This window comes from Mus pahari, chromosome 7 (genome assembly GCF_900095145.1).
Source record: "Mus pahari chromosome 7, PAHARI_EIJ_v1.1, whole genome shotgun sequence".
In the NCBI taxonomy this organism is placed as follows: Eukaryota; Metazoa; Chordata; class Mammalia; order Rodentia; family Muridae; genus Mus; species Mus pahari.
In genome coordinates this window covers 35633156-35660445 of record NC_034596.1, presented here as the reverse complement: position 1 = coordinate 35660445, position 27290 = coordinate 35633156, and the positions used below count along the sequence as shown (strand labels likewise).

General features: G+C 35.5%; 1 protein-coding gene across 1 annotated transcript in view; it reads right to left on the bottom strand.

Annotated features, from left to right (window-relative positions):
- Positions 1-27290, bottom strand: part of Agmo (alkylglycerol monooxygenase) — a 304766-nt gene that overhangs the window by 152686 nt on the left and 124790 nt on the right. The window contains exons 6-11 of the mRNA XM_021202587.2: positions 17739-17805; positions 14563-14628; positions 14392-14471; positions 10744-10878; positions 8817-8933; positions 488-570 (exon numbers count right to left, since the gene is read on the bottom strand). Of these exons, the coding sequence (XP_021058246.1) occupies positions 488-570; positions 8817-8933; positions 10744-10878; positions 14392-14471; positions 14563-14628; positions 17739-17805 (548 nt within the window). The remainder of the gene's footprint in view (positions 1-487; positions 571-8816; positions 8934-10743; positions 10879-14391; positions 14472-14562; positions 14629-17738; positions 17806-27290) is intronic.

Genomic DNA, 27290 nt, shown 5'->3' with positions numbered 1-27290 from the left:
AAGCCAGAGAATGAGAAGGATCCAGAAGGTTAGAACAGATTGCCAGAGCCGGGCGTGGTGGCTCACACCTTTAATCCCAGCACTTGGGAGACAGAGGCAGGCAGATTCCTGAGTTCAAGGCCAGCCTGGTCTACAAAGTGAGTTCCAGGACAGCCAGAGCTATACAGAGAAACCCTGTCTCAGAAAAAAAAAAAAAAAAAAAAGAAAAGAACAGATTGCCAGAGTTAGATTCTAAGCAGAGCAATTCAGTGACATGCTGAGAGCAAAATAAAATATCAACAAATACATGTCTAGAATGTAAAGCATGTGATGTTCTCTTCAGTAGTCCACTGCTTTTTGCTTCAAAATATAAAAATGACGTAGATACAAAACTGGTATAGTTAACTCATTTAAAACATTGGTGCACAACACTAAGTTTTATAAACTAAATTATAAAGGTCCATATTATGCTGATATTTTATAGTAGTATGAAAAATTCATATCTTGCCTTTGATCCAGAAGAAAACCAATGGAGGTCAAGGTCAGGATGAAGAAGAAGATCCTCAGAAGAAGAGTGACCTGGGACAGTACCTGTCAAACAAACACAGAGGTCAAAGGAAAGAATCCGTTAGAGGATTTAGGAGGAGCATTAGACACCAGTGCTGCCATGGAAACAGTTGGTACTATCCAGCGTACCATTTATTACTCTGTTCACAAAGGTGATGGGCACAGGGGACTTTTTGTTTTCTAGCACCACTAAGTAACCTTATCAGACTGTTCAGAAGAAAACGTATACTTTCATCATGAACTTTTTCTTAAACTGTTATTTTTACCTGTGTCCTTTGAATTTTTGACTTTTGTAATTATTTGAAGCATGTGAGTCCCCAAACATGGATAAAAATTATACATTTAAGAAATAAATATTATATTCTAGTACATATTTTTAACCTGAACAATTAATTCTACCTTAAATTTCAAACTTTATTCATGCAAGAAATATGTAAAGAAAAATGTGTTCAGCAGAGCTGTGTGGGTTAGTGGTTTTATTTTATATTTGTTTTTTCTTTCTTTCTTTCTTTCTTTCTTTCTTTCTTTCTTTCTTTCTTTCTTTCTTTCTTTCTTTCTTTCTTTCTTTTAGTATTTTGTGTAAAAGCTAGAGTCATCAACAAGAGAGAACCTCAACTGAAGAAAAGCCTTCATAAGATTGACCAATAGTCAAGAATTTGGGGACATATTTTTGGTTAATTATTGATGTGTGAGAGCCCAACACATTTGAGGTTGTGCAGCAGCTCCTGGGCATCAGAAAGTTGGTGAAGATGAAATTGAACAAGAGGGTTATGTTCCAGCCATAGAAAGTAACAGAATTTGGCAGATTCAGCCAAGTGGTTCTGGCTTTAGAGTCAAGAAATCTCCCTCAGTGACTAAGAAAAATTGCTGAGTTTAGATGGGCAGCAGGGGTGTCCCTGCATGGAGCCCCAAAGTGGCCACTGCCTGAAGCTGTGAAGGTGAATTCTGGATGGCTTAGAGATGGAAATGTTAGAGATGCCAGAGCTATGGGTTACCTGCTGAGGAAAGCTGCTAACAGGGAGTGGAATCAGCCCAAGAGAAAGAAATGTGTATGAAGCTGAGAGGAGTTGGAGATCTGAATAACATTTTTTTCCTTTTTTTTTTTTCTTTTTTTTCCTTTCCTTTTTTTTTTTTTATCAGATATTTTCGTCATTTACATTTCAAATGTTTTGACATCAGGAATGGAGATGCAGAGGTTGGAGTTTGCCCACTTGGTTTTCAGCCTTGCTTTTGTCCAGTATTTTCACACCTTCCCTGTGTTTTGGAATGGTAACATATATCCTATGTCATGATACAGTGGATGCATATGATCTGCTTTTTGATTTTGATTTTATAGGGATTACAGTTAAGACATTATGTGAAACTCAGAAGAGACTTTGAGCTTTGGACTTTTAAACATTGTTGAGATTGTAATAGACTATGGGGACTTTTGAAATTAGACTAAACACATTTTGCATTATGTTATGGCTATAAGCTATGGGGACTAGGGAGTAGAGTATGTTGGTTTGAATAGATATGTCCTTCATAGATTAGTGTGTTGGATTTGACTAGAAGGAATGGCACTATTAGAATGTGTGGTCTTGTTAGAGAAAGTGTGTCAATGTGGAGTTGGGGATTTGATTTCTTAAATGTTTAAGCTATGCCCAGTGTCAAGCACATCCAGTCTCCTCTTGGCTGCCTTCAGTACCAATTTCTGTCTTACTTAGGGTTTACATCCTTGAAAAGTCACCATGACCAAGGCAATTCTTATTAAGGACAACATTTTAATTTATTTTTTATTAGATATTTTCTTTATTTACATTTAAAATGTTATCCCCTTTTCTAGTTTCTTCTCCGAAAATCCCCTATCATCTCCTTCCTCCCCCTGCTACCCAACCCACCCACTCCTGCTTCCTGACCCTGGCATTCCCCTATACTGGGGCAAAAAACCTTAACAGGACCAAGGGCCAATTTTTAAATGAATTAACTGATAATAATCAAACTGAAGACTTTACTGATGACATGAAGATAAACATAATTTTAAACTTAATATTTAATCATTTGGCATGAGTTGTTTCTGTTTGTTTGTTTATTGTAAATAAAGTCTCACAGTATAGCCTGAGCTAGCCTGTAACTTGCTATGTCTGTTTATTCAGCTGACCTCACACTTCTGGCAATGCTCATATCTCTGCTTTCCAAGTCTAGAGTTGTAGGCATGAACTTCCATACTAGTACAACTAATGACTTTACTTTTGTATTAAAATTTAGTAGATGAAATTATAGTTGCCACTAGAATGTATAATTCTTTCTTCTCTAACCTTCCCAGGAATATTTATATGAAATAATTAGTATTGCCTAAGAGCCACAGCAGTCTACAGCTAGCTAGATAAGGTTCACAATCCATTTAATTTGCACAAGAAACACCCAGTTACCCGAGAACTAAATGTATTGGTGATTTTTAGGGGGTCCATTAAAAATGTCAAAATGGAAACGTTCGTTATAAAATTCTAGTGCTTAAGTGTTTCAGAGAGCATCCTAGTAAATTTAAAACTACAATAATATGCTTCTAAAATTATGTTCTAAATTGATATCCAGTTGCCATGCTTAATTGAACTATGTCATCAAAGTAATCTACCTCAAAGCCTATCCTACCCTATCCAAAGACCTTTTTTTAATAAATACTGAAGCCTTGTGTCAGTTTAAAACTGTTTGCATTTTATATTTGTTTTGAAGAGTATGCTAATGTAGCTCATGTTTTTGTTTCAAGAACCTATTCATAATGTCATCCCATGAAGTGGATGCTGTCAGGATAAGAACCGATTTCCTAAGTATTACGAAAAATGTAAAGCGCTTGAGTCCAGCCACTAAACACTAGTTGGTGCACAGTGGTCAGAGAAAAATGAATGGGCCTCTCACAGCCCATTGTGGTGGTCATTGCATTATTGTTTTTTACCCCAAAATTATTTATACAGACGTTTCAAATATAAAAAAAAAAAAAGTACTTACCTGCTCTAGTATATGGTTAAACATAAAAGCCCCTGTGATCACAGCAGGCATCCCCATTCCAAGCCAGCCAGAACCACTCTATGTGATTATTGCTTACAGTAGATGAGGTTAAAGAGAAGAGAGAGAGAACAGTTGAAAGTCTCCATCTGCTTTCAGAAGTCCTCAGACTAGAAGGGAACTGTATAAATTTGATCCTAAGCAAGCTTTCTTCTGAGTCAAATAGCAAGTATTGAGTGAAGAAAAACATATGTGGGTAAGCAAAGGTACCCTTCAGGATTAATTTGTGTCAGGAATGAAATGTCTCCAACTCCAATTTTAATTTGAAAAAGCTTTCGACACTTGATAATTCTCTTTGCCTATCCATTATACCAGTTTCTATTATACTCATCTCATAGGAGAGAAATCTGAGCTCCAAGTATATCTCTTTATATGTGGGATGCCTACCTAAATTTTACCCAAGATCTGTTCATCTGCTCCCCAAAGTTTAACTCTGTGTATGAATTTAACATTGAGGATGTCATTTGAAAACCAAAATGAAGGCCCCAATTTCTTAGATAAATTTCTGGTTTTAATTTTGGGAATAAGTAGTAACACAAATATAAGGAATAAAAAAATAATGCAAGTTGTACTTGACTTTGGACAATGTTGAGTATAATCTACAGTTGGTTATTTTTCAGGGAAAGGGTCTAGATTTTGCTTTGTTTGTTTTAGTCTTACACAAGTGTCTGAACATTATTACAGTTCATAAAACTTAAGCCCAGTATGGTTGACTGTATTAAACAACATAACTAATGATAGACAAATTCCATGATACTAAAGAAAATGATTCCAAGAGCTTATGTTAAGCAGTGACAAAGACTGTATCATGTCTGTGGATTCTGTGATTCATGGAACCACAGATTGAACATAAGCAGTAAAACACTATTTATGTTGAACCTATGCTCAAAGTCTTCGTTCATTACATTGATAAAGTACAAGCAGTCTAGAAATGACTAAACTAAAATGGAAGATGTGCTTACACTTTATGAAATTACCATGGTACACATGTAAAGGACTTGAGCACCTTTAAATTTTGTTAGCTGCAAGGTAAGAAAAAGGTACTTGAATCATTCTCCATGGATACCCAGGAAATATTATTTATAGTTTAATATATTAGGAGAGCTGACAACTACATGTGTCTCTTAAGATTATGGTAGTTCAAATGGCCATTGTGAATATTTTGCTTATCCAGGAAATTCTTGAGGGCAACTTTTGACTTTGGTCAACTTAATGACAAGCCATCACAGCACAACAGTTCCATCATTAGTTGTGGAATATGTAACAAAATGTGAATGGTAGGTAAGCACACATACAATCATTTTATTTTTTATTTTCATTTCATGAAATAGAATCTAGAATCTAACTCAGTGTTTTATCCTGAAGCTAATATAGCCCATTCTATGTTTTACTAGAGTTTCCTTTAACTGCGTGCACATAGAGAGAACTCACACAAATTTACCAAATGTTCCAAACTGAGCCATTAAATGGAGAAGTATTTGACTACTAATATGGATTAAAAAATGAAGCAGTTCAGAAATACACATGTGCAACACCAACAGTTAAATGGTGTTAAATGCAAATAACTCCCTTCCATACAGCCTAAGTCATCTCTATTAGAAATTGCTGCACATCTCCCTCATTTAACTAGATGGCTTATGGCATAGCCTATTGGTCCCTCTCCTAGAACATGTCTCTCACTTCTTTATATGAATACTGTGTTGATTCTGCCCGCTGATTCTGGTGAGTCTGCCAGGTGATAAGAAGAAAGGTGAGAAGAGCATCCTGAGGGCAGCACTACACTTGGCGAGACTGTCACTCATGTGTAATTTGAACCTTGTGTTAGTGATTGGTTTAGTACAGATATGTGAATGCCAACTACATGATGAAAAATGACATTTTTGGCAAATAAAAAAAAAAAACCCTTTGGATATGTCCTGAGAATTTTAAAATAAATTCAATAGGATTATCTACGAGAATTTAATTGTTGTCTTTGGCCACAGTTAGCCTGAATTCTGCAGGGACACTAAATCACAGGGCGTTTGACTAGTTAATAAGGACCACTTTTAAAATGCAAGTGCAACCCACACATTTATGGTTGAATGTATCTATTCAGATGATATACGTGTTAAGGAGATGTTGATTTTGCCTCAACTCTATTTTCCATTTACTGTGTGTTTTTCATTACAGTTTTATTTTCAAGACCTTCTGTTTCTAACCTATCTCAGAACATGAGGACACTACAGTTGATCCTGCTTCATTCCCATTCATAGACTGAATACAAATTCCAGGCGCAACTCTACTGTCTAGTTTAGAGATATACAAATGGATATTCAGCTAAGTCTCGCATACTCATTCCTGAAGTCCTTTGTATGCCAGGATTGAAAGACAGAGTGTCTGGTAACCATCGTGGCTCATGCAGGAGACTCAGCACAGAGTTACAAGAAAGTAAGATTCCTGATGGACGGAACCCTGAGAAGACAGCCATGCCCAAGGCTCTATTGTGTAAATCAGTAGGTTCACCTGGACACAATTTCTATCATAAAACTAAAGAATTCTGTTCACCACATTCAAAACTCTATTTTCAAATGTGGAATTGGACAATCATAATTCTATATCTAAATTATGTAGACCCAATAGATTTGTTCCAAAGAAATAATCCATTGATACATAATTATTTAATGATAATGACATTACTAACAATAACCAGTATATCTAGTTCTCAACACACATTATTCATTTATTCCAGCTACTTATGTGATTTTCAAAAGTGCTTTGGATATTTTAGTTTCAATCAGGGATCATAGGACCTCATAGAGACAGAAGGGTCAATCTCTGAGGCTGTACTATATCTTTTGCCTAGATGCTGTAGTTGTTCAGTTTGACATTCTTGTGGGACTCCTAAGATTGGGAATGGTCTTTCTCTGACTTCTCTGTCTACTCTTGGGATCCTTTTTCTCTTACTGGATTGCTTTATCTAGCCCTGACAAGAGACTTTGTGCCTAGACTTATTATGACTTATTTGGCTCTTTTCTGAAGGGAAACTGAGGAGGAGTGGATTTGAGAGGAAGGAGAAGTGTCAGGGAACAAGGAAGAATGGAGGGAAAGGAAACTGTAGTAAGTAAAGGATGTAATGTATGAGAGAAGAGTGAATTTTAAAAATTAAAAGATATATTAGGTTTTTACATTCTAATCTATTTACTAAAATATTAACTGTACTTAGTATTTTGATTATATTAATTTTCAATACTCTGTTAGTTTGATTCTGTGGTTATACCCCCATGCTTCATACTGTTAATTTTTCTTCTAGTATGAGTTTCTGATTAGCTTTTAAATTCTTGGTTTAAAATTGTTGGAATATTTAATCTAGATTTAAATTTATTTATTAGCAACAGGAATAAGTTGAACATTTGTGGGGAACCGTCCTCACAATCGCCATGGCATGATGGGGCTGGCATCCGGTGTTCTAACTGGTAAACAAGCGGTCTGCGCATGTGCCGGGTAAATTTCCATCCCTTGCGCCCTGCCTGTCCCGTGGCGTCATCTGGGCCGATAGTGAGCAGCCAACCAGGGAGCTACACGTCCTAGGCGGAGAACATTTCCTATATAAGGGAGAGGGTTTTTCACCTCGCGGTCCCCTAGCTTATGCATTGCCTCTCGAGATGCATTAAAGCTTTACTGCAGAAGGATCTTAACGATGTGTCGTGTCGTTCTTGCTGGCGAGACGGTAGCGTGTTGCAAACATTATTTTTTTTTAGTTCAGCACCCGGTCTCTGATCTGAGACTAACTTAAAATGTATTCTTATCTGACATTTATCCAAACCATCGTTAGCATAAGTCTCCACTCCGTCCTGTGTGAAGGCCAGGTAGCTAAAATTCTGAAAAATGGTTAGCCTTGAAAGCATATATACAAGTAATTTTAAATGGACTCAATAGGCTACATTTAGGAATATTTGTATATACATACATACATACATACATATATACACAGATGTATGCCATAAAAATTAATAAAAATAGCCTATAAATATGAAATATAATGGAGAGGATTTTATGGGAGGATTTAGAGAGAGGAAAGGGGAGGGGGGAGTGTAATTGAATTATAATCTCAAAAATAAGCCAAAAGAAAAAAATCATAAATTATCAACTAAAAGCTAAGCCCAAGTCTACACATCTTGTCTTAATATTTTCTCTTTATTAGCGCTTTTCTCTAGTTTTCCTGAAAATGTTTTAATTTTGTTTTGAATTTAATTACTTTATTAAAAGTGTGTTGTCTGACTGAAGGAGACCCTTAACCTTGTCTCATCAGTACATAACTAATTACAACTGTCATAGATCTGAGTCAGTTACCCCCCAAAGCTCTGCTTCCTCATCGTTTTTAGCATCTTAGATATTCTGTAGTTTCTGAAGTCTCCTTTGTGCATTCCAGGAGGTTTTTTTTTTTTTTTAACATTTAGTAAACTAATTGTTGATATTCTGTCCAGCTTAAAATAGATCTGTATAAAAATACCATACTTCAAGGAATAGAAACAGACTCCATTTTGTTAAGGCACAGCCATTATTTTTTAGAATAACTGTGACAACCTCAAAATTCATGACTCTGAGATTCATATTTTTCCTTGGAAAAAGGAACAATTCAGTGAAGTTTCTATCCTGTAATTCTATCTTGCATTTTATCTACTCTTAATTTAGTTACCTTACCACACTTATCTACCTTTTGGACTACTATACTTTCATAAATGCTAATTAACTACAGTATACCCATTCCTAATCTGTACCTGTTAGCTCACTTATGTTTAAATTTCCCCTAGTTCAGTTATTATGTCTATCTTAAAGAGGAAATTAGCAAAAACTAAAACCTTGCAATGGAAATCCTCCAAACTCAATTTTCAACTTATTGTTTAAATATATGAAATATCCTGAAATTGGTTGAAAATGTTCTTTTCTGACTTTTGAAGTCTTTATGTGAATTACAAATATATGGTAAGTAATATTTTATTTAGACTTTTAGATTTGGTGAAAACATATTTAACATATATGTAACACGACTTGGATGCAATTGATTTGTTTACATTTAATACTCTTGAGGAGATTAATTTACCCGTTTATTAAAGTTCATGATGTCCCTCCCCCCAAACTGAAAGCAATTATGAAGAAAAATAGAGTGTAGTCACAAGGGAATAGTTTGTTTTAATTTAAAAAATCTTCTATTATTTTTTCCATACTATGTTAAAATTGATGCTACCTACCGCTGTGTTTGCAAAGGTCTCTTCATAAAATGCCAGCATTACTGCGAACTGGAGGACCGTGTAGATCTTTAAGAGCTGGGATGCTGAGGATGAGTAGGGAACTTCCTGCCCTGTAACCTGGGTAGACAAGAAGGACAATTTCCTTTACTCAACGCTGCTGCTCATCTCTCTTCATACAATTCACACTGTGGGAAAAGATGAGTCACAGCAACATGACTTTGTCAGGTTTTTTTTTTTGTTGTTGTTGTTTTTTTCCCCAGAAAGAATTTGATGTTCATTTCCTTAGATAGAAAATTGTCTGAAGATTAGAAGAGTTGCTTCTTGATGCTAAATATGAAGCCCTCTGGTGACGATTTAATCTTCTTTAAGTAGAAAAGTCATAGGTGCTTCAGCTATATGTGTATTCATAATTTCAATAGCTAAGAATAATAAATAAGAACCATGCTCAGTTATATACCAAGAAAAGGAAGACAAGTGACTCTGGGCAGCATAAGTAACCATGAGACCTTGATTCAACATCAAATGATATTTTACTAATATAATTTTCTAAGTTATTAAGATTTCTAGAAGTACTCTGCTATAATTTTATTTGGATAAAGCAGATGAAAGCACTTATACAATTTAAAAACATCTACTTTGATTATTTTTGTTAAAAAAAGAAAGAAAAATAAAACTCTCCTTCCTAACAGAAATAATCAAAGTACTTTTCACCTGTATAAAGATTACTATACAACTAATTGTGGATATAAAACATATGTAAATAACTTAAGATATATAAAAATAACAAAATATTCATATAAAATATATTCTTTAAGACATCACATATTTTTATCTTAAATACCATCTTGTAAATGACAATTGATTTTTTTCTATTGTTTCTGTTCTTCTTTTTCTGACTTTCATTTGACAAAGAAATATAGTATATATCATGAACAATTAAACAGAAACTTTATTATTTTTATCTAGAAGATCATTTCAGATTTCAATAATTTTTTTTTATTTCATAAGCCAGTGGTACTGGTGGACACATTTAATCCCAGCACTTGGGAAGCAGAGACAGATGGATAGCTGAATTTGAGGCCAGCCTATTCTACAGAGTGAGTTGCAAGACTGCCATGGCCACACAAACTCTGTCTTGAAAACAAAAAGCAAAAATGAACATACAAACAAAAATTCCTTGGTTTCTTCTACTTTTCTTGTTACTTGAAAGTTATTTCTATATTTTTATTTTAATATCAAATAAATTCAGCCATTTTTTGCCATGACTTTAAAACTTCTAACTCTAAGAATATTTTTTTTTAAAAGTTACCAATGCAAAAAAACAAAAAAAGAAAAGAAAAGAAAAGAAAATCATTCTTGAAAACCAAGCCTTCGGTAGTTCATGCATGGAAAATAAAATGGTGTTATTCTAATTTTTCAATTATATATCATGGAAGTTTATAAGCATATATGCATTTATATTATTGGAACCTGTGTATATTATATTTAAGGTATTTAAAACATAAGTATTGAAAAATAAAGAAGCTACAAATTTTGAAATCCTCACATAACAATTAAAAAATTGAAAAAAAAAACCCTGCTATTTAGGACAGTTCATTCTATCATAAATAAAATTAAGAATTGACTGGATTTCTATCTCTCAGGTTTTAGGTCTCTGAATAGAAGACAAACACACCAGAGGAGGCTCTTGCTGTAGGTTTAAGTGGTTCTGAAAATAATTTCAATTGTTCTACTTTGTAAATTGCACTCCCCGTAATAAACCAATGCCTACATAGTAGGTATTGACCCCTTAATCCATGTTTGTGGTGATGTCTTCTCCTTAAGCTGGCTATGTACATCATGCTAAGTGGCATCATTTCACAGTTTCACATGAGGACGGCATTACATATATACCCTCACCATCACTTATGGCAAGCATTATACTTACCTCTGGAATTTCTTCACTAAGGCCAAGTCTTGGTTTACCTGGACCCCATCCTGGTCCTTTAAATAGGACAGAAAACTTATGGCAGAATCCAGGTGTGTTCCAGAATGTAGTCCATATATAGAGTAAATGGTGAAACTTGAAAAAAATATAGTTTATGCAAAGTAAGACAAACATAAAAAAGAAAATTAAATATAACTAATTATATAATTTATAAGTATTTCAGTTTAATTTACATATTGTCTAGACATTGTGCCTGAGAAGATAAATAATATATTGATATGTATTTTAATAATTCTGTATTTTAACATTAATTCTGTACATTCTGTATAGCTTCGATTTTTTTTGGGTTTTTCGAGACAGGGTTTCTCTGTGCAGTCCTGGCTGTCCTGGAGATCACTCTGTAGACCAGGCTGGCCTTGAGCTCAGAAATCTCTGCCTCTGCCTCCCGAGTGCTGGGATTAAAGGCGAGCGCCACCACCGCCTGGCCGATCTGTTCTTATCAACATCTTGGAAGTTAAATGAACTTATAATTTTGAAGTGAAAAAATTATAATTGGTTATATATTAGCAAAGTAGAGTAAATAAGCTATGTGGTTGCTTCAAATAAAATTAACTAGCAGTTTGTGGAACTCGTAATCGTGTCTACTGACTCATTCTCTAACATGTAACTGGGTGGATATTACAGTCGAACATGGAGTCATCTTAAGAGTGCTTATCAATCCGGGTGTGGTGGCACATGCCTTTAATCCAAGCACTCAGGAGGCAGAGGCAGGCAGATTTCTGAGTTCAAGGCCAGCCTGGTCTACAAAGTTAGTTCCAGGACAGCCAGGGCTATACAGAGAAACCCTGTCTCGAAAAACAAAAACAAAAACAAAAACAAACAAACAAACAAACAAACAAGAGTGCTTATCAGATACTCTTAAAACAATTATTTAGGTTAATAACATGATATTAACAAAACATATTCACAGACATTTCAGATTTTAGAGGTCCAAGTACTAAACAGCTCATTTTTCCATAAGAAAGGAAAAGTTTGATCCCTGAGGGAGACCTTTATACTGAATGTTATAACAGGAATGCTACTCATTTTTTAAATAGCATTTATTTGACATACACAGAAGTTAAAAACCTATACACATATAAGTGCTCAATAAATTTTAACTATAAGAACATTTCACACAAGTACCCATGTTACACCATAGGATTGAATATATTCCTAGTTTTTGGGCATCAGCTCCAGACTCTAAATGTTAGAAATTTTTTTAAGTACAGAAATGCATTAATGGAGAGAAAAGCATTTGCTCCCAGAATTTGTGGTCTTACTGGTATTTTAGCAGTCCCTGGGTGAATTTAAATTGCTAAGATTAGAAAAATGGGTTTTATGGTTGCTTGAACTATTCCAAGAATCAATATAAGTTATTATGAGACTTAATGGAGACATTTCTGAAGATGAGGTAAATGTTAGAAGAAAGCTTAGCTTGGAGATTTTCACTACTAGTAATACAGAATTTTAGTATGCTTAGAACTCCCAACACTCATTAAAATACTGAATCATTTGGGTATTTTGAAAATGCACTTCAATTTTATCTGTACACATTTGGATACTACCCATGAAAAATACATCAGACTAGCATAAAGACATTTCCTTGACTTACTTAGTCCCTATTCCCCTGGAACTTGGGTATTCTAAACAGAGCAGAATGAATACTCTATGCATAACAATAGCAAGCATATTCCTGTATGTAGTGCAGCAAATTCTAAGGGTGATTAATTCTACGTAAGCAATTTAACTTCATGCAAAGGGATGTCACTGAAAGTAAGTAATTTGTTAAAAACTCTTAAATATCATTTGCCACCTAGACATTTCTCAATAAAATGAGCACCTTAGGTGACAACTACCATGGTGAAGAAAACATTTTGAAGGTAGATACCTAGAGGCTTAATACTTGCCTCTAGGCAATTATTAAGGAGAAAATATAGTTAAATGAGCAGTAGCTAAAGAATACCTGCCATTGTCTCACGCCTGGCCATTAGTGAATCCCTGATCATTCATTTGACTATGCTTATGTAGTGTTTAAAATACCCACTCACTGAACTTTTCTCTGGTATGAACCCATTATCCTCAAAAATTAAACAAACCAACAAAAACAACATATTCCTCAAAGACTTGCTTAAAAGAGTTATGAATTCATCAATATTTTCAGCATCACCTATGATCTATTCCAATTTAAGTCCACAGTGCTGCTGAGCCAAATCTACATGTTTCAAAAATGGTCACTTAGGCACCAGGTGTGTAAAACTCTCTCCTCGAGAGATGAAGCAGGACTATATATTTTTCTTTATTTATTCATATTAAGGAGAAAAGCAAGGAAAAGGGCACTTTACTCTAAATTTTCTGATTTGGTTTTAATTTAATACAGCTGGTTGTCAAGATACAAATGTATGTATTGTATCTGTCGCAAGACATACCCTGTTTTGAGTACAGCCTGGATAAAGATGGAAGGAATGCCAGGTAGCAGAGAAGTACAAGATGATGAACATCAGCATTCTCCTTTTCAATTGTGGATACACAGATGACTTTCAGTATATGAAGGATAGCAATTGACCATAACTGGTATGTGAAGCCACAGTAAAACGGGAGTGTGTAATAAATGAGTTAAGTGTGCTTGGGTCTTGGATTGCTAGGTTAAATTAGCAGCTTATAATAGAACTTGAAATTATTTAAGTACTCTGAGCCTGTATTTCCTGTGCTAGAGTTTAGAAATAAAAGAACCACTGATTCTTAAGTCACTACTGATGATTAATGAACTGGTTTGTGTTTGCAGGTACTTGATGTAGCAGAGTTTCAACAGATGGTGATCTTCCTTTGGTCTCAATGTTCTGTGCAAACTGAAGTAGGTTTGCAAAGCGCTCCCATCAGGAACCTGTAATATGTTACGTCCAGGGTGTCGCGAGCAACCCAGTGAGCAGAGCTGTCACTGGATGGCCATCATAGCTTGTAGAGCACTGTTACCTTTTCCTCATTTGTAATTTTGTAACCCCAGGAGCCTTTGTGGCCATCTGATGTTGACATGTTGGAACTTGGCAGGCATTCTTCATTTCTCTAGTGCCAACCACTAAGACCAGCGAGCAAGCAATACCACATGTGTAACAGAAAATTGGTCTGCTCCATGAAGTCTTAGCAGTAGAGGTATTATGTGGACCTCACTGATGAATAATCCTCCTTGACACCCTGTTCTAAGATGAGAAGGGCCAAGACCTCATGTTGAATTTCTAACCAGAGTTTGAAGGCTCGTAGCGAATATTTTTCGTACTGTGGCATCGGCCTTAATTATTTGTCTTACCACTACTCATGAATACGTGAATATATTTCAGAACTATTCTGAGAAAGAAAATGTTTCTAGAGAGGCACTTTCTTTGCATTTGAAGTATTAGATACACTTGAAAATTCTTTATATTAGTTTTAATGGATCTTACCTATCTGACTCAAGTTGTCACTTGACCACTAAGTTATTTTCAAATTCATTTGTATTTAAAACATTTTTTTTACAGCAATGTAAAGTGGTTCTACCTACAATGGCCATTTTCTGCTTCAAGTTAAATTTGTGAAACTCTATGCATTCAGGAAGATCAAAGCTAAATGAATTACCTGCACATTGAATGGCTCAAATGTACCAATCGGATGGGTTAGACCATATATGACATGCTCATTCTCTGCTTCAAATGTCCCTGGAAGATAAGCATCGCAATATGACTAATGATTTTCCATCATTTCCAAAGCAGCTAATTAACTATTATAATATTTGTACATTTTACTTACCAAAAATTCTATCCCAGATAATAAGAGTGCCAGCGTAGTTTTTATCTATGCAGTAACGATTTCTCCCTGTGAGACAAAATATTACAAGTATTTTCTTTTCAAATAGATGAAATTGGGCTTTCAAAAATCTATTTTTCTTGTTTTAGAACATATAAGAAAAATTCAAGCAATAAAATGTGTTTTTTTTTTAAATATCTTCTCCTCCACCTAAGTAACTGAGGAAAGTTGAGAGTGAAAAAGGTGGACTTGCCCAGGGAAGAATCACAATAGCTGGTTATTCAGCGCTGAAGAGCCAACCTTGAAAACATATATACAAGTAGCATTGTACCGGGAGGAGCAAGTAAAATTTAAGAGTGTGCATGTGAGTGTGTGTGTGTGTGTTTGTGTACATATGTATATTAATCATATATGCAAGCAATAACAATTAGGAAGAAAAGAGACCCTGAATTTAAAGTAGAATTGGAAGGAATATGTGTGACAGCTTAGAGGGAGAAAAGGGAAGGGTAAATATTGTAATTATATTATGATCACAAAATTTTTAAAAAAATTATCACTGACAATAACAGATGTTATTTGTGAGCTGTATTCTCATTTTAATTATTTTGCAACTAATTTTATTAAAGAGATCTTTTTCTTAATTTATGCTCATTTTTCCCAACGTTTTAGCTAAATATCTACATATATTCACATAACTAGTTTCATAAAACTACCAAGAAATAACGAATTATTGCATTAATTATCGCATTGTTCAGAGGAAGTAAAAAGGAAGTGAGACAATAATAAATGTATTTTTGGGGCCAGAGCAATGGTTCCTCTGCTGCTAATAGCACTGGCTGCTTGTACAGTCACAAGGTTCTATCTGCAGCACCCATGGTGGCTCATGACAATTTGCAAGTCCCATTCTAGGTCAACTGACATGCTCTTCTGGCCTCAGAGGGGACTGGATGCATGTTGTATTCAGGTATACATGGAGATAAAAATACTCATACAAACAAAATTATAATGATAAAATAAAATTTAAAAGGAAACATATATTAGCTGTTATTTTGTTTTAATGCTATGTATTTGTATTTGTTTTCTTTGCTGTTGTGTCATAAAAAAAGATGAGAGTGATATTTGACTATTTTAATAATAAAAAGCAAATTTAAATAAAATTACACTTGCAGTGACACCTTTTAGGAATATACTAATTTTCCAGCTCCAAAATATATAAATTACAATTTAAACTTAAAGTAACTGGCCACTTTTCTTAAATTTTGTGTGTTTTGTTGAATTAGGGAAGGCTGAAAGAAGCTGAGAAGGGTAATCCTGTAGGAGGCCCAGCATATATTAATCTGGACCCCTGAGAGCTCTCAAACACTGGACCACCAACCAGACAACATACACCAGCTGATATGAGGCCCCCAACACATATACAGTAGAGGACTGCCGGGTCTGTGTTCATTCAGAGATGATGCTCCTAATCCTTAAGAGACTGGAGACCCCAGAGAGTTTAGAGGCCAGGTGGAGTGAGAGATGGGAACATCTTCATGGAGACACGGGGTAAAGAGGAGTTATGGGAAGTGGAACATTCAGAGGATGGATGGAGGGGATAAAATATAATTTAAAAAAGAGAAAAACCAGATAAAATAGTAATAAAAAAGTTAAATTTCCACAATGATATAAACGCTGCTAAAGCTGAAGGAAAGTGTTTCAATCTACTAGACCATGTGTCTGTATTCATGGACACACTTTTTGTGCATATAGGCATTCAGTTGATTCATAAATAAAGAAAAATCCCTGAGAACGGGGTAGAAAGCTTACACACCATCCAAACATGGTTCTCCACTAGGAGAGAGAGCCATTTCCTTCTAAAGGGATGAGTGGCCATATCTGAAGACATGATGGTAATAATCACAATCATTAAGAGGGTACAGAGGCATCAAGTGGACATAGATCAGGGACTTAGCTAAGCACTCTACAGTGTCCAGGACAGCTTTCACTACAAAATGTTGGTCTCAACATATGGTAAGAGACATTACGATGCTAAGCATTGTCTGACTGATGTCTGCGGAAGTGGGGAAGTGAGGTAAAGAAGAAACTCCCAGCTGTCTGTTTTTCCAGTGTGGATTCCTCTTTCCAGATTTTCCTGTTTATGTGGAGGAATCCATAAGAATCTTACAGTCCTTTGTTAACTACTGCCAGGAGAAGGGATACGGCTGAGGTTGAAAGAGCTTGAGCCATTTGTTCTGATGGTGCTGTGGCCCTTGCCTGGGAGAAAGGGGCAAGTTCCCCTTGGGAAGGCCATGCTATAGTGTTCTAATACTGCCTGTGAAGTCAGCGACTAAGAAGAACAGAAGGACGGCGTTCACTGCTATGTCGAGTGCCCTCACCATTACCGCCCTACGATTTATCCATGCAGTGTATGTGGAAGTGGCTTGGATTATCTCGCCATTACCTTGGTCTCATTACTTGAAAAGTCTGTTATGTATTCATGTATTCTAGAGTTCATACAAATTCCAAGTTTACTTTTATTTTCTCATCATAAATAATGCACATTCTTAATGATCCTTGTGCTGCCCAAATAAAATGCATTTTGATTTTCACTAAGCTTGGTGTCTTTTTTGCCTTGGCTCTAGTCACATGGGGTCGTTTTTATCTAGCCAGTGCGGTTTGGGCTGAGATCCTTACTGAACAGAGGCAGGAGAGGGAAGTGTTGGTTACTACACTCTTTTCAAAACTCAAGGTATGTATTTTGAAGTTTTTAAAATAACCTTGTATTTTTTTTCTAGTGTAATTGGCTTCTCGTGGTTTGTTTCCTGTAGTGCACATGTTTAAAAAATAAAATTCCTTTAAAAGTCACAATAGTTTTCAAGACTAACAATTTCACTGTGGACAGGGCAGATGCTTCGCACTGTGTCAGAGTGCCCCACAGAGAACTCCTTCAAGCTCCTCTCTAGCTGTTTGGTGTACTTCTCCACCTCAATTAGATAGGATGGGAAGAGTGTGAGAAGGTCAGGTCCACTGATCCGTGCTTTCAAGCTAAGGCGTCTCTTAATAGAGGAGGGGAAGCAATACTTATTTATACCGTGTCCAGTCACAGTGTGAGGTGTGTTTTTATTACTAAAGTAGCACAAGAATAACACCAAAATTAAAAAAATAAAATTAAAAATGAAGAAGCAACAGAACCACCTTACCATGATGAACTCTGTGATGGCTAGGAGTATTAAGGATCAGTTCCAAAGGGCCAAGGGTTCTGATAACCTGCTCATAGCAAAAGAGATAATCACACACATAGTTATCAATGAATATGCATCTGCGTTACCCAAATCCATGAAACTCACATGGGAGACGTGATACAAAAAGCTTCAAAATCCTCCTGTGCTAACACAAAAACGGCAGTGACCTCCCAACTGTGTTCATACACACGATTCGGCAGTACCAGGCTTGTCTGACACAATTCACTTATCTATATTGCCATGCTTTGCTGTATCATCCTAGGAAAATATCTTAAGCTCTTTGTTATCCAGTGCTCTCATCTCGAAAACAAAAGTAGTGACAGTGCTATAAAATAACGGAACTCTAGGCTTCTGAATGTGATGGTATCTTGCGTGCTTTATGGTTAAGGGGAGAGCAGCCACTATCTATCAGTGGTAACACCGATGACCTGACAACATGCCAGTGGTACAGGGAAAGAAGGGGATGGTGGACGTAAGAGCTTGAACTGCTTGTGACAGTCACAACAACACACGCAATATGGGCATACTATTTGCATACTTATTTGAAACCGTCAAACATAGATAATCGTGTAGGTAATGGCAGAGGTAGAAGAAAAACACATTTTTATTTAGATTGATGATGGCATTAGCAGCAGACATGAAAATGCAATTTTGTTATAGTGTAACTGGTGAGATCCAGAATACTTTGACAAATAAGAACAGAAAGAAAAAAAAATAGAATGACAGGAATAAATGGACATCTCTGGATTTAATCCAAGCAGACAACACAAATACACAGCGCCTGCTTTTCTGAATTTTTGGTAAAGATAGGTAAAAATGTACAAAGATTAATTTACAATATGTCAATATAGGACAATGCTTATTAAACCAACTGAAAGCATTAACAGAGGTTCAAGTTCAGAAATATACTTCCATTTATTCATTTATTTTATTTTTAATTATACACACTCGTGTGTGCCTTAATATGATTTATGTATCTAAGTGTCATGTCTGAGGAAGTCAGACGAGGGCTTTAGATCTGGTAGAGTTGTACTGACAGCAGTTCTGATCCATCAGACCTGAGTAAGGAATGCAAATTCAGGGCTCTGTGATACAGTGCATGTTCTTAACCACTGAACCATGCTTCCAGACCCAGAAATATACCTGGTCATGGAAATTCTTTCTTCAGGAGGATGTGAATATTTTGCTTTATTTTATTAACCTTTATTATTTAAGTAACCAGTTCGTTGTGGTTGTTGTTTAGATATTGTTCTCAATTTGTAGTTTCACATATTCTCCTAAAATTGAAGCTATAATCTCATTGGCAAATAGCAACCTGTATGTCCTTAACACAGTCACTCATATCTTCTCCCTATTGTTCACTATTGATAGACCTGGAAGGTAGTCCTTGCCTACAGCATAGCTGCAATTTTCTTAGGGTTTCTTGGGACAGATATCTGAATGCAAAGGAAAGTGAAGTATTATATACCGTAAGTTGCTTTAGAATTTTCTCAATTTTTCCATCCCTTTCCTTGTTTTTTTCTTCCTTGTTCTCTACATCCCTGCTGTCCATGAGGATATTAGACAACAGAACTGTTTTATTTGGCAGTATAACAATGCTGTCAGTCACTGGGTATGAATAGAGTTATGACAGTGCTGTCAGTCACTGGATATGCATGGGGTTGCACTGGTGCTGCCATTGGGTGTGAAAACCCACTTGGTTGTTATACATACATTACTGAGACCTGTGACACAATTGATCGAGTCCTGCCCCTCTTCTTCCTCTTGCTCTTTCTCCTCTTCCTACCTTCTCATCTCCTTTATCCCTCTTTCCTTTTATCCTTCCCCCCCTTTCCATTTTTCTCTCTACCATCTGTCCTACCCATTCATCTGTCTTTCTGTCTCTTTTTATATATCTGGCCTGGGATGGGGGGAGGACCTATCCTTCCATTTTCAGTTATTTCCAGAAGAAATGCATTTTAACCTCTAAACACAACTCCTTTTTCTCTATCAGAACTTAGGCATACATTAGTCTGTTTCATTTCAGCACCTTCAAGTAGTTTGACTCTATGTCCTGTATTTGTTAAAATATAGTACTGTGAAGTAAAGCTAATGTCTCACAAATACAGTGTTAATCACAGGGGATTGAGAAAGAGTGGTGTGTTTTATTACTTATGACCTATCACTACATTATTCTCTACTGGTGGAAAACTGTATACAGACAGGAGGTGATGATGCTGGAGGGATGCGAGAGTGGGCTCCCCAGGACTCAGAATCTTACAAACGGATGCTTTTTGTCCAGCTTTTGTCTCTGCCAGAGAACCAGATGGGCAACGAATGAGCCGTTTATCCCTGTTTGTCTCTTTGGTGCTTAACATTTGTTAAGAAAACAAACAAGAAGAAGGGTGGAGGGGCCACACAGCGCAGCTTCTGCTGCACAGATGCTTTCCTGAGCTTGGATTCTGGCATGTGTGCAGCCGGATCTGAAGCCACACCAGCGGCAAGCGCCTTCAGATGATCGGAGTCTTGGCCGAGCGGCGTGATTTTTGGTTTTTATGTTTTATTATTTTTTTAATGTCAAGATTTTTACCTTAGGGAAACGTTTTGTTCCTTTAGGCTAAAGCACAATGATATCAATATTGAAAGCTCCTTTTTTAAGTTCTTAGGTAAAAGCCAAGCCCAACAAAGTCAACCACAGTTAAATTTCCTGGTTCTGAGCCTATGAGTACTGCGGAGCTGAGGGAGACCACCACAGGGCGGATGATTCATCATTCAGACAACCGGGTCAGAAGCTCTCATGTAGAAAACCCTCTGATTCAAAGTCATGGAGAAGTCATTAATATTTAATAAGAGCTGAGCGTAACGGTTTAATTATCGCCCACTTTTGCAAATTCAGCCATTTAGCAATTCAACCATGTCTCGCTAGGGCTGACTTCCTGAAAACATGGTAGTTACTCTGGAAATAATCGGACCCATTCTAATTGTTCAAAAACGTTGTCTTAATTTATTAGCTTTAAATGAGTTACTTGAAAATACGGAATTTAACAACAATAGGGCTCAAATATAGTATAATTCAATATCCTATCATGAAAAAAAAAAACCTAAAATGTGAAGTTATGAGTGGTAAATCTCTGTTCTAAATATTAGAAGCTTATGATAAGCCTTGAACTCTTTCTAACTTCACCTGAAAGATGTTTCTATTTTCTATCTTATCTCTTTTAAATACATATAAAATGATTTTTTTTTATCAAATAAAATACATCAAAATTTGTGTAGCTCTAATAGCAATTGACAGCTAAGCTCTTGACTACACAGGAGTGGAAACAAGTTTGCTTATTTGAGAAGGTTTCTGCATCTACACTGCCTCATGGTTTTTGTGCCACTGGTTCTTATTAGGTCACTGAAGCAATGCACTCAGTCCCATAGTATTTTGCTTTTGGGGCTTTATAATCTGAGCAACATGGGTGCCCAGGCAGGCTGTGGAAAAGCTTCAGAAGGTCGGAAGCACTTTGAAGTTTTATACCAACATTTATGATTACTTTCTGGGGAGGAAATATTACTTCATCATACTCTGAAAGGTAAATATAAATTTTCAAAGATTAATAACTAATATCTCACATCTAAGCAGATATGCCCATAGGTTTTTTTCCTATACCAATCCTATCCGTATTGTGCTGTTAGTTTCCACGTCATTAAAACTTGTGTGTCAACTTCTTTTTTAAGACTGTAAAACAAAAAACTTAAACATTTTTTGCTCATTCTTGAAATCAGTAATCCTTTTACCAAGACTGTTACTTAGGCTAATTTCCTTTTCAGAATAAGAAATTATAAAAGTATAGACAATAAAAATTAAGATTTTTTAGATGGTGAGTTCTGTGTTAAATTATAGGAAATTTTGCCCATCAGAATTGCGAGTCAGTTGTTGGACTAGTCAAAGGTTCCTTACTTCTCATTCCACAGCCCTTATTAGGAATGGTGGAGAGTCTTTTATATAAAAACAAGTGAACAAGAACCAGGTGATGCTGTCGTTATCCTTGTATGGCATTTCCTTTTATTAAAAACACATTTTAAGTACTTAATTACCTTTTTCTTTGAGTTCTAAGAGTCAAATCAAAAGCCCCATGCATGACAGGTACACTCACAGCATGCATCATCAGAAATAAAAAGACACAAGGTCAGACTCCCCTGCAAAGACCTTGGTCAGATCTGAGATAGTCTCAGCTTATACTGCCAATAGGCTTTCCTGGGAGGCATTTCCACTGTTGGCTCTGCTTACTCTCCTTAGCCTACCTCTCCTGTGGGCCTGATGGACTCCTCCCTTTCCTGAATGCCACATTCTCTACACAAACTACTGACTTTTCAAATGAGAATTTTGCCCTGCCCCCAATTTTGAAAACATATTGTGATAACATTAATTTGTATCCCATTGTTCTGTGTTCATGTTACTTAGCTTCATCCCTATACTGTACTGTATGTTTAGTAAGGATGTCTTATGTTTCTTGTTTCTTACAGCATGTACAAACTTCACAAATACCGTGACTTATCAGCAACATTGCATTTTTAAAATCAATATGCCTTCCTTTTCTCACCCTCTTATGTCTTCATAGGGATGATTTGCTTACCCTGGTAAAAATGTTTATTTATCACAACTGCAGGAAGTGGTAGAGAATTTCATCCTAATAAACAGTCTAATTTCACTAGGCAACTCACATAACAAAATTAAGGTAATATAGAATATGCTTAGAGCTGAGGTTGAATATACTGCCACATGGATATAGATACCTTTCCTACAGACCCTTTCAAGTCAAGGGAAGAACATCGAGTGATTTGGGCACTTTACTTTAGAAATTGAAGGGGCAGTGTTTGAAGGATTGAACCTGCCCATTCTAAAGCCAGAAAGGTAATAAACTAGTCCAGACAATGGGATTGAGAGCCACGAAAGTAAGATCAAGGATTATGATTGATCAAATGACTTGGCATTAGAAGTAACAGCCAAAATGAAGGTGAATGGGAGAGGAACAGAAATTATAAAGCAACAAAGGAGAGGAGAGTGCAATGATGGAGTTCTGGTGGTCATGGGCACATGGATACCTTTAATAATTCCTGAATTCTTAGAATACAGGTTTATGTGAGTTTCACTTTCATTGAAAAAACACAAACACTGAAAAGAGAATTCCTGTGTCACCTGGTAATTTGGAAATAATTTCTTGAGACTCTTCATATCATATTTATATTCACCATCAATGTCTTAAACAAATAAAACATTGGCAAGCTTCCTGTTTCATCTAATGATTTGTCTGGAATGATTCTACTGTGGTGAAATAAAATACATGTAATAAATCTACTAATCAAATATCTATCATTAAATGATCGTATGTTTCCAATTTTCTGACTGTATTCCATAACCTAAAAAAACATCACTTTTTTTTTTCAATTCAAACTGAATAGTCAAGTGGAGCAGGAGCTGTTAAAACAACAACAACAACAATTCTCATAAATTTTCATTCTTTAAATTATTTCTTAGGCATCTAACTTACTATTTCCCATATTATTAATCAATGTTTTCAAATATTCTTTAGGAATGTTGATTGAATTCTGCATTCTTTGTTTAGTAGGAAGTAAATAGGTAGTTAGCATGATGGAAATTCAGTTAATAATAAATTAAACAGTAAATAAAAACAAGTCAGTGCACAAGAATTGATCAGAAAATTACATTTTCTCGTTTCAATCCAGTGCGAGGCTAGAAAACAATAATACTTTCTTAATTTAACAACAAAATGCTTATTTCTAATTTGTTGTCAAATTTTAGAAAAAAATATTGGTACTACTACATGATATTTCTATCCCTCAGCTTTTATATCTTCAAATGACTGCTAAAATACTAAAATATGGTCTTGAAAATCCATGGGGATATTTTTTTACTATTTTTTTATTAGATATTTTCTTTATTTACATTTCACATACTATCCCGAAAGTTCCCTATACTCTCCCCCCCCCCTGCTCCCCTACCTACCTACTCCCACTTCTTGGCCCTGGCCTTCCCCTGTGTTGGGTCATATAGGGATATTTATAACCATTTTTCAGAAAGAATGCATGAGCCTATGGCTAATTTTAAAAGCACTTTTAATTAAGGGATGGTTACAAATAATCTTCCTTCTTGAGTAAGAAGGAAACATCTACCATGGAAAAATATGCTCTAAGAAGCATGTGTGTTTTGAGAATTCTCCTTGTAAAACAGAATATGTAAGCAATATGATAGATACTGAGCTGTGACTAGCTTGAGGATACAGAGGCTCCATTGCTGAAGCCACAGGGCAGCATTCAGATGAATATTGCTTAGATTGGTGACACGGTCTGTAACTGGTCAAGACTTCTGGCATCATGCATGATTGATGGGCTAGAGTCCCAGATCACTGTGGGTCTCCTCATTCCAATGAAGCCAGTATTTCAGAGAAATACTATTCCAGTCCTACTCCTTTATGCATTTATCTTCTGTCATTTGACATTATTGTTATGCTTTATTTAACAAAGAAAGATGAGCTTTACATTCAATTGTAAATGGAAACAATTCTCAGAACAGTTAGTGGCAAGACTTTATGGATCCCAAACTCAAATTTAATGATCTAACAACTATATGGTAATGAGTTTTTTTCATCATAGCCAATTTAATACCACTCTCTTCCTACTGCTGGTCACAATCTTCTTCATCTCCGTCCTACCCTGATTTCTTTTTTGGATATTAATTAAGTCAGCAATTCATGCATGAACTATTAATCTAAAATTTGTACATATAAAATGTAGATAATAAATAATAAATATTTATTCTAATAAATATAGATTTTTTCATTTTATATATTACTTTGTGTATCTTTTTACAATGTAAAGTGTTATAGATATTTGTGTCACCTTTGAATAGAAAATTTGATATTTATTCCAATTTGTAGATAGTAAGCACAGAGAACACATGTATCAATGTACATGCATTTATTTTCCTTTATCAAATGTATTATCATGAATTAGATATTAAATATAATCTCAAATTCCAAATGATTACTACTTTAAGAACTTTATGTACACTATAAACTCTTAAGGCATTAAATCCCTACCAGAGCCTTGTTTCTAAAGTGATTTTCATATTTAACAGAGCAACACTTATCAACTTTCATGCAGTCCATGTCCTATAAATCACAGAATTTTAGAACTAAAATGAAATAAGCTTACACAGTAACGTCTCAAAAGAAATTTGTTTACAAGACAGAATAGCTTCCAATAGAATCTGAAAATTTAGGTTAAGAAAAATAGTAATAGATCAGTTGCTTTTTCATTTTCTCTTGGAACTGATAACAAATACTTTTCCCTTTATCACCACTACATAGTTGATTGATTTAAGTTAATAATAGTTTAAATTCATAGTCAGCACAAACATTATCTAGTATGCAGGAGATTGAGTTCCTATCCAGACCTCAAGGAGAAAACCCTGTTAGTAAATATGCTGACACTGCTATCAGCCACACTGGCTGATTTGGTAAAGTCTGAGTTCACTATGGCTCTGTTGTTGACCATCAACATCAATTCACCCATTCTCTACTTACTGTCTATGTATGGAGCTTGTTCTAAGATTCCTTGAGAGGACACGGAATGGAGCAAAGCTAACTACAGTGTAGTATCGGGGAATTTAATGATTTTTTTCTAATGAGTGATAACATAAAATGTTACAGATTATAGAGGTATTCCCTTCACTATCAGCAACAACTGCAGTGATTCTTATTTAAAATTTTAGGAAAAAATATATAATTCATGAAGTATGTGGATCGATTTATGAAAAAAACTTAATTATTCTGAATTTGTTGATTTTCAATACACATTATTTTCTTTATGATGATCTTAATTGGTTTGAACCCTTGTGGGTTATTTCATACTGCTAAGCATCGAGTAAAGAAATGTACAAATAAAACTTAATTCTATCCTCCACTAGTTTCACTGTGTTTAATTCAAGACAACACTAGTATTTAGACAGATGGTGGTGGTAGCCATATTAGCTCCAATCTCTCTACAGGGAAGCAGGAGAAAGCAGAGATCTTAGGATATGTGCTTGTCTGCCTAGTTTCACACTTTGAAATACTGGACAAATGCTGATTTATTCATGGCCAGATGTTTTCCTACCTGATTCGGCAGTTTCCTACTTCAGTAGGCATGTAATATGGAAGTAGCCAATTTTCCCCGCCGAGAGAAAAAACAATATTTATAGTTTGGAAATAAAACAATCTTTAGGAATCAAGACTGTTGGGATCACAAAGTGCTTCATAGGGAGTATATTTCTGATAGATCCACAGCATAGGGTTAAAGAGTTTAAGGCATGGTTTGAACAAAGACTGGTATTGACTATGTTTAGATAGTAAACAAGTTTTAAAAGACTGGACTTACAATAAATTATCTGGGAGGATCATTCTTGTCACTTCTGTTTATGGGAGTCTTGAACAATAAGACAATGGTAGCATAAAGTGAGCAGGTTTTTTAATTTGTTCTAATTTACATTTTAAATGACTTAAAAATAAACAAAAGGAAATGCTATACATGTCTCTTCCAGTTGAAATGGATTCCCAGTGACTTACTTTTTAATACTTATTTATTTGAAATTGAAATATAATTACAATATTTTCTTTAACTCCCCTTTCTCCCTCAACTTCTCCCATGTACCCCCACCCACTTACTCTATATCCTAAATTCATATTTTTTAACCAGAGACTTGTTTTTAAAAGCTACTCAATACCAAAGGAAAACTAGGCACGTTCATAGGCATAACCACATTAACCTATTAAAGTCCATTCTTACCTAACGATGTCTTATATTGTTTTGTCAATTTGTGTATCCAGTGACCCAAATAAGTCACACTTTTTAGAAGTAGTATGATGAGACTATAAAAGAAAGTGCTTTAAAAACTGATAAATTCAGGGCTGGAGAGATGGCTCCACAGTTAAAAGTACTGACTGCTCTTCATCTTCGAAGCTTCTACGTGATTGCTTACAACCATTAATAATGAGATATGATGCTCTCTTCTGATATGTCTGAAGAAAGCGACAGTGTATGCACGTACATTAAATACATAAATACATAGTGATAAATTCAGTAGTCTATATGAGAAGTCTATTGGGGAACTAAGGAGATGTTAAATGTACCTCCTACTCTTTCAGGGGACCCGGGCTCTGTTTCCTATCCAACAGCTCACAACCATCCACAACTCTGGTCTCAGGGGATCCATTGACCTCCTCTGGCATTTTATTTTGATGATTTTTGTCATCATAATTATATTCTTAAATGAACAAAGCACAATGAGTCTCCAACTTGGGTTCTCTTCTCAAATATTAAATCTCCTTACAGTTATTTATTATTGCTGTGCTTATTGAAAATATTTGTAGATACTTAGATACTAACCTGTTTAAAGTAAAATGCCCCTGTGTTGTAGGGTTGACTCTGTGTATGTTTGTGTGTGTGTGTGTGTGTGTGTGTGTGTGTGTGTGTGTGTGTGAGAGA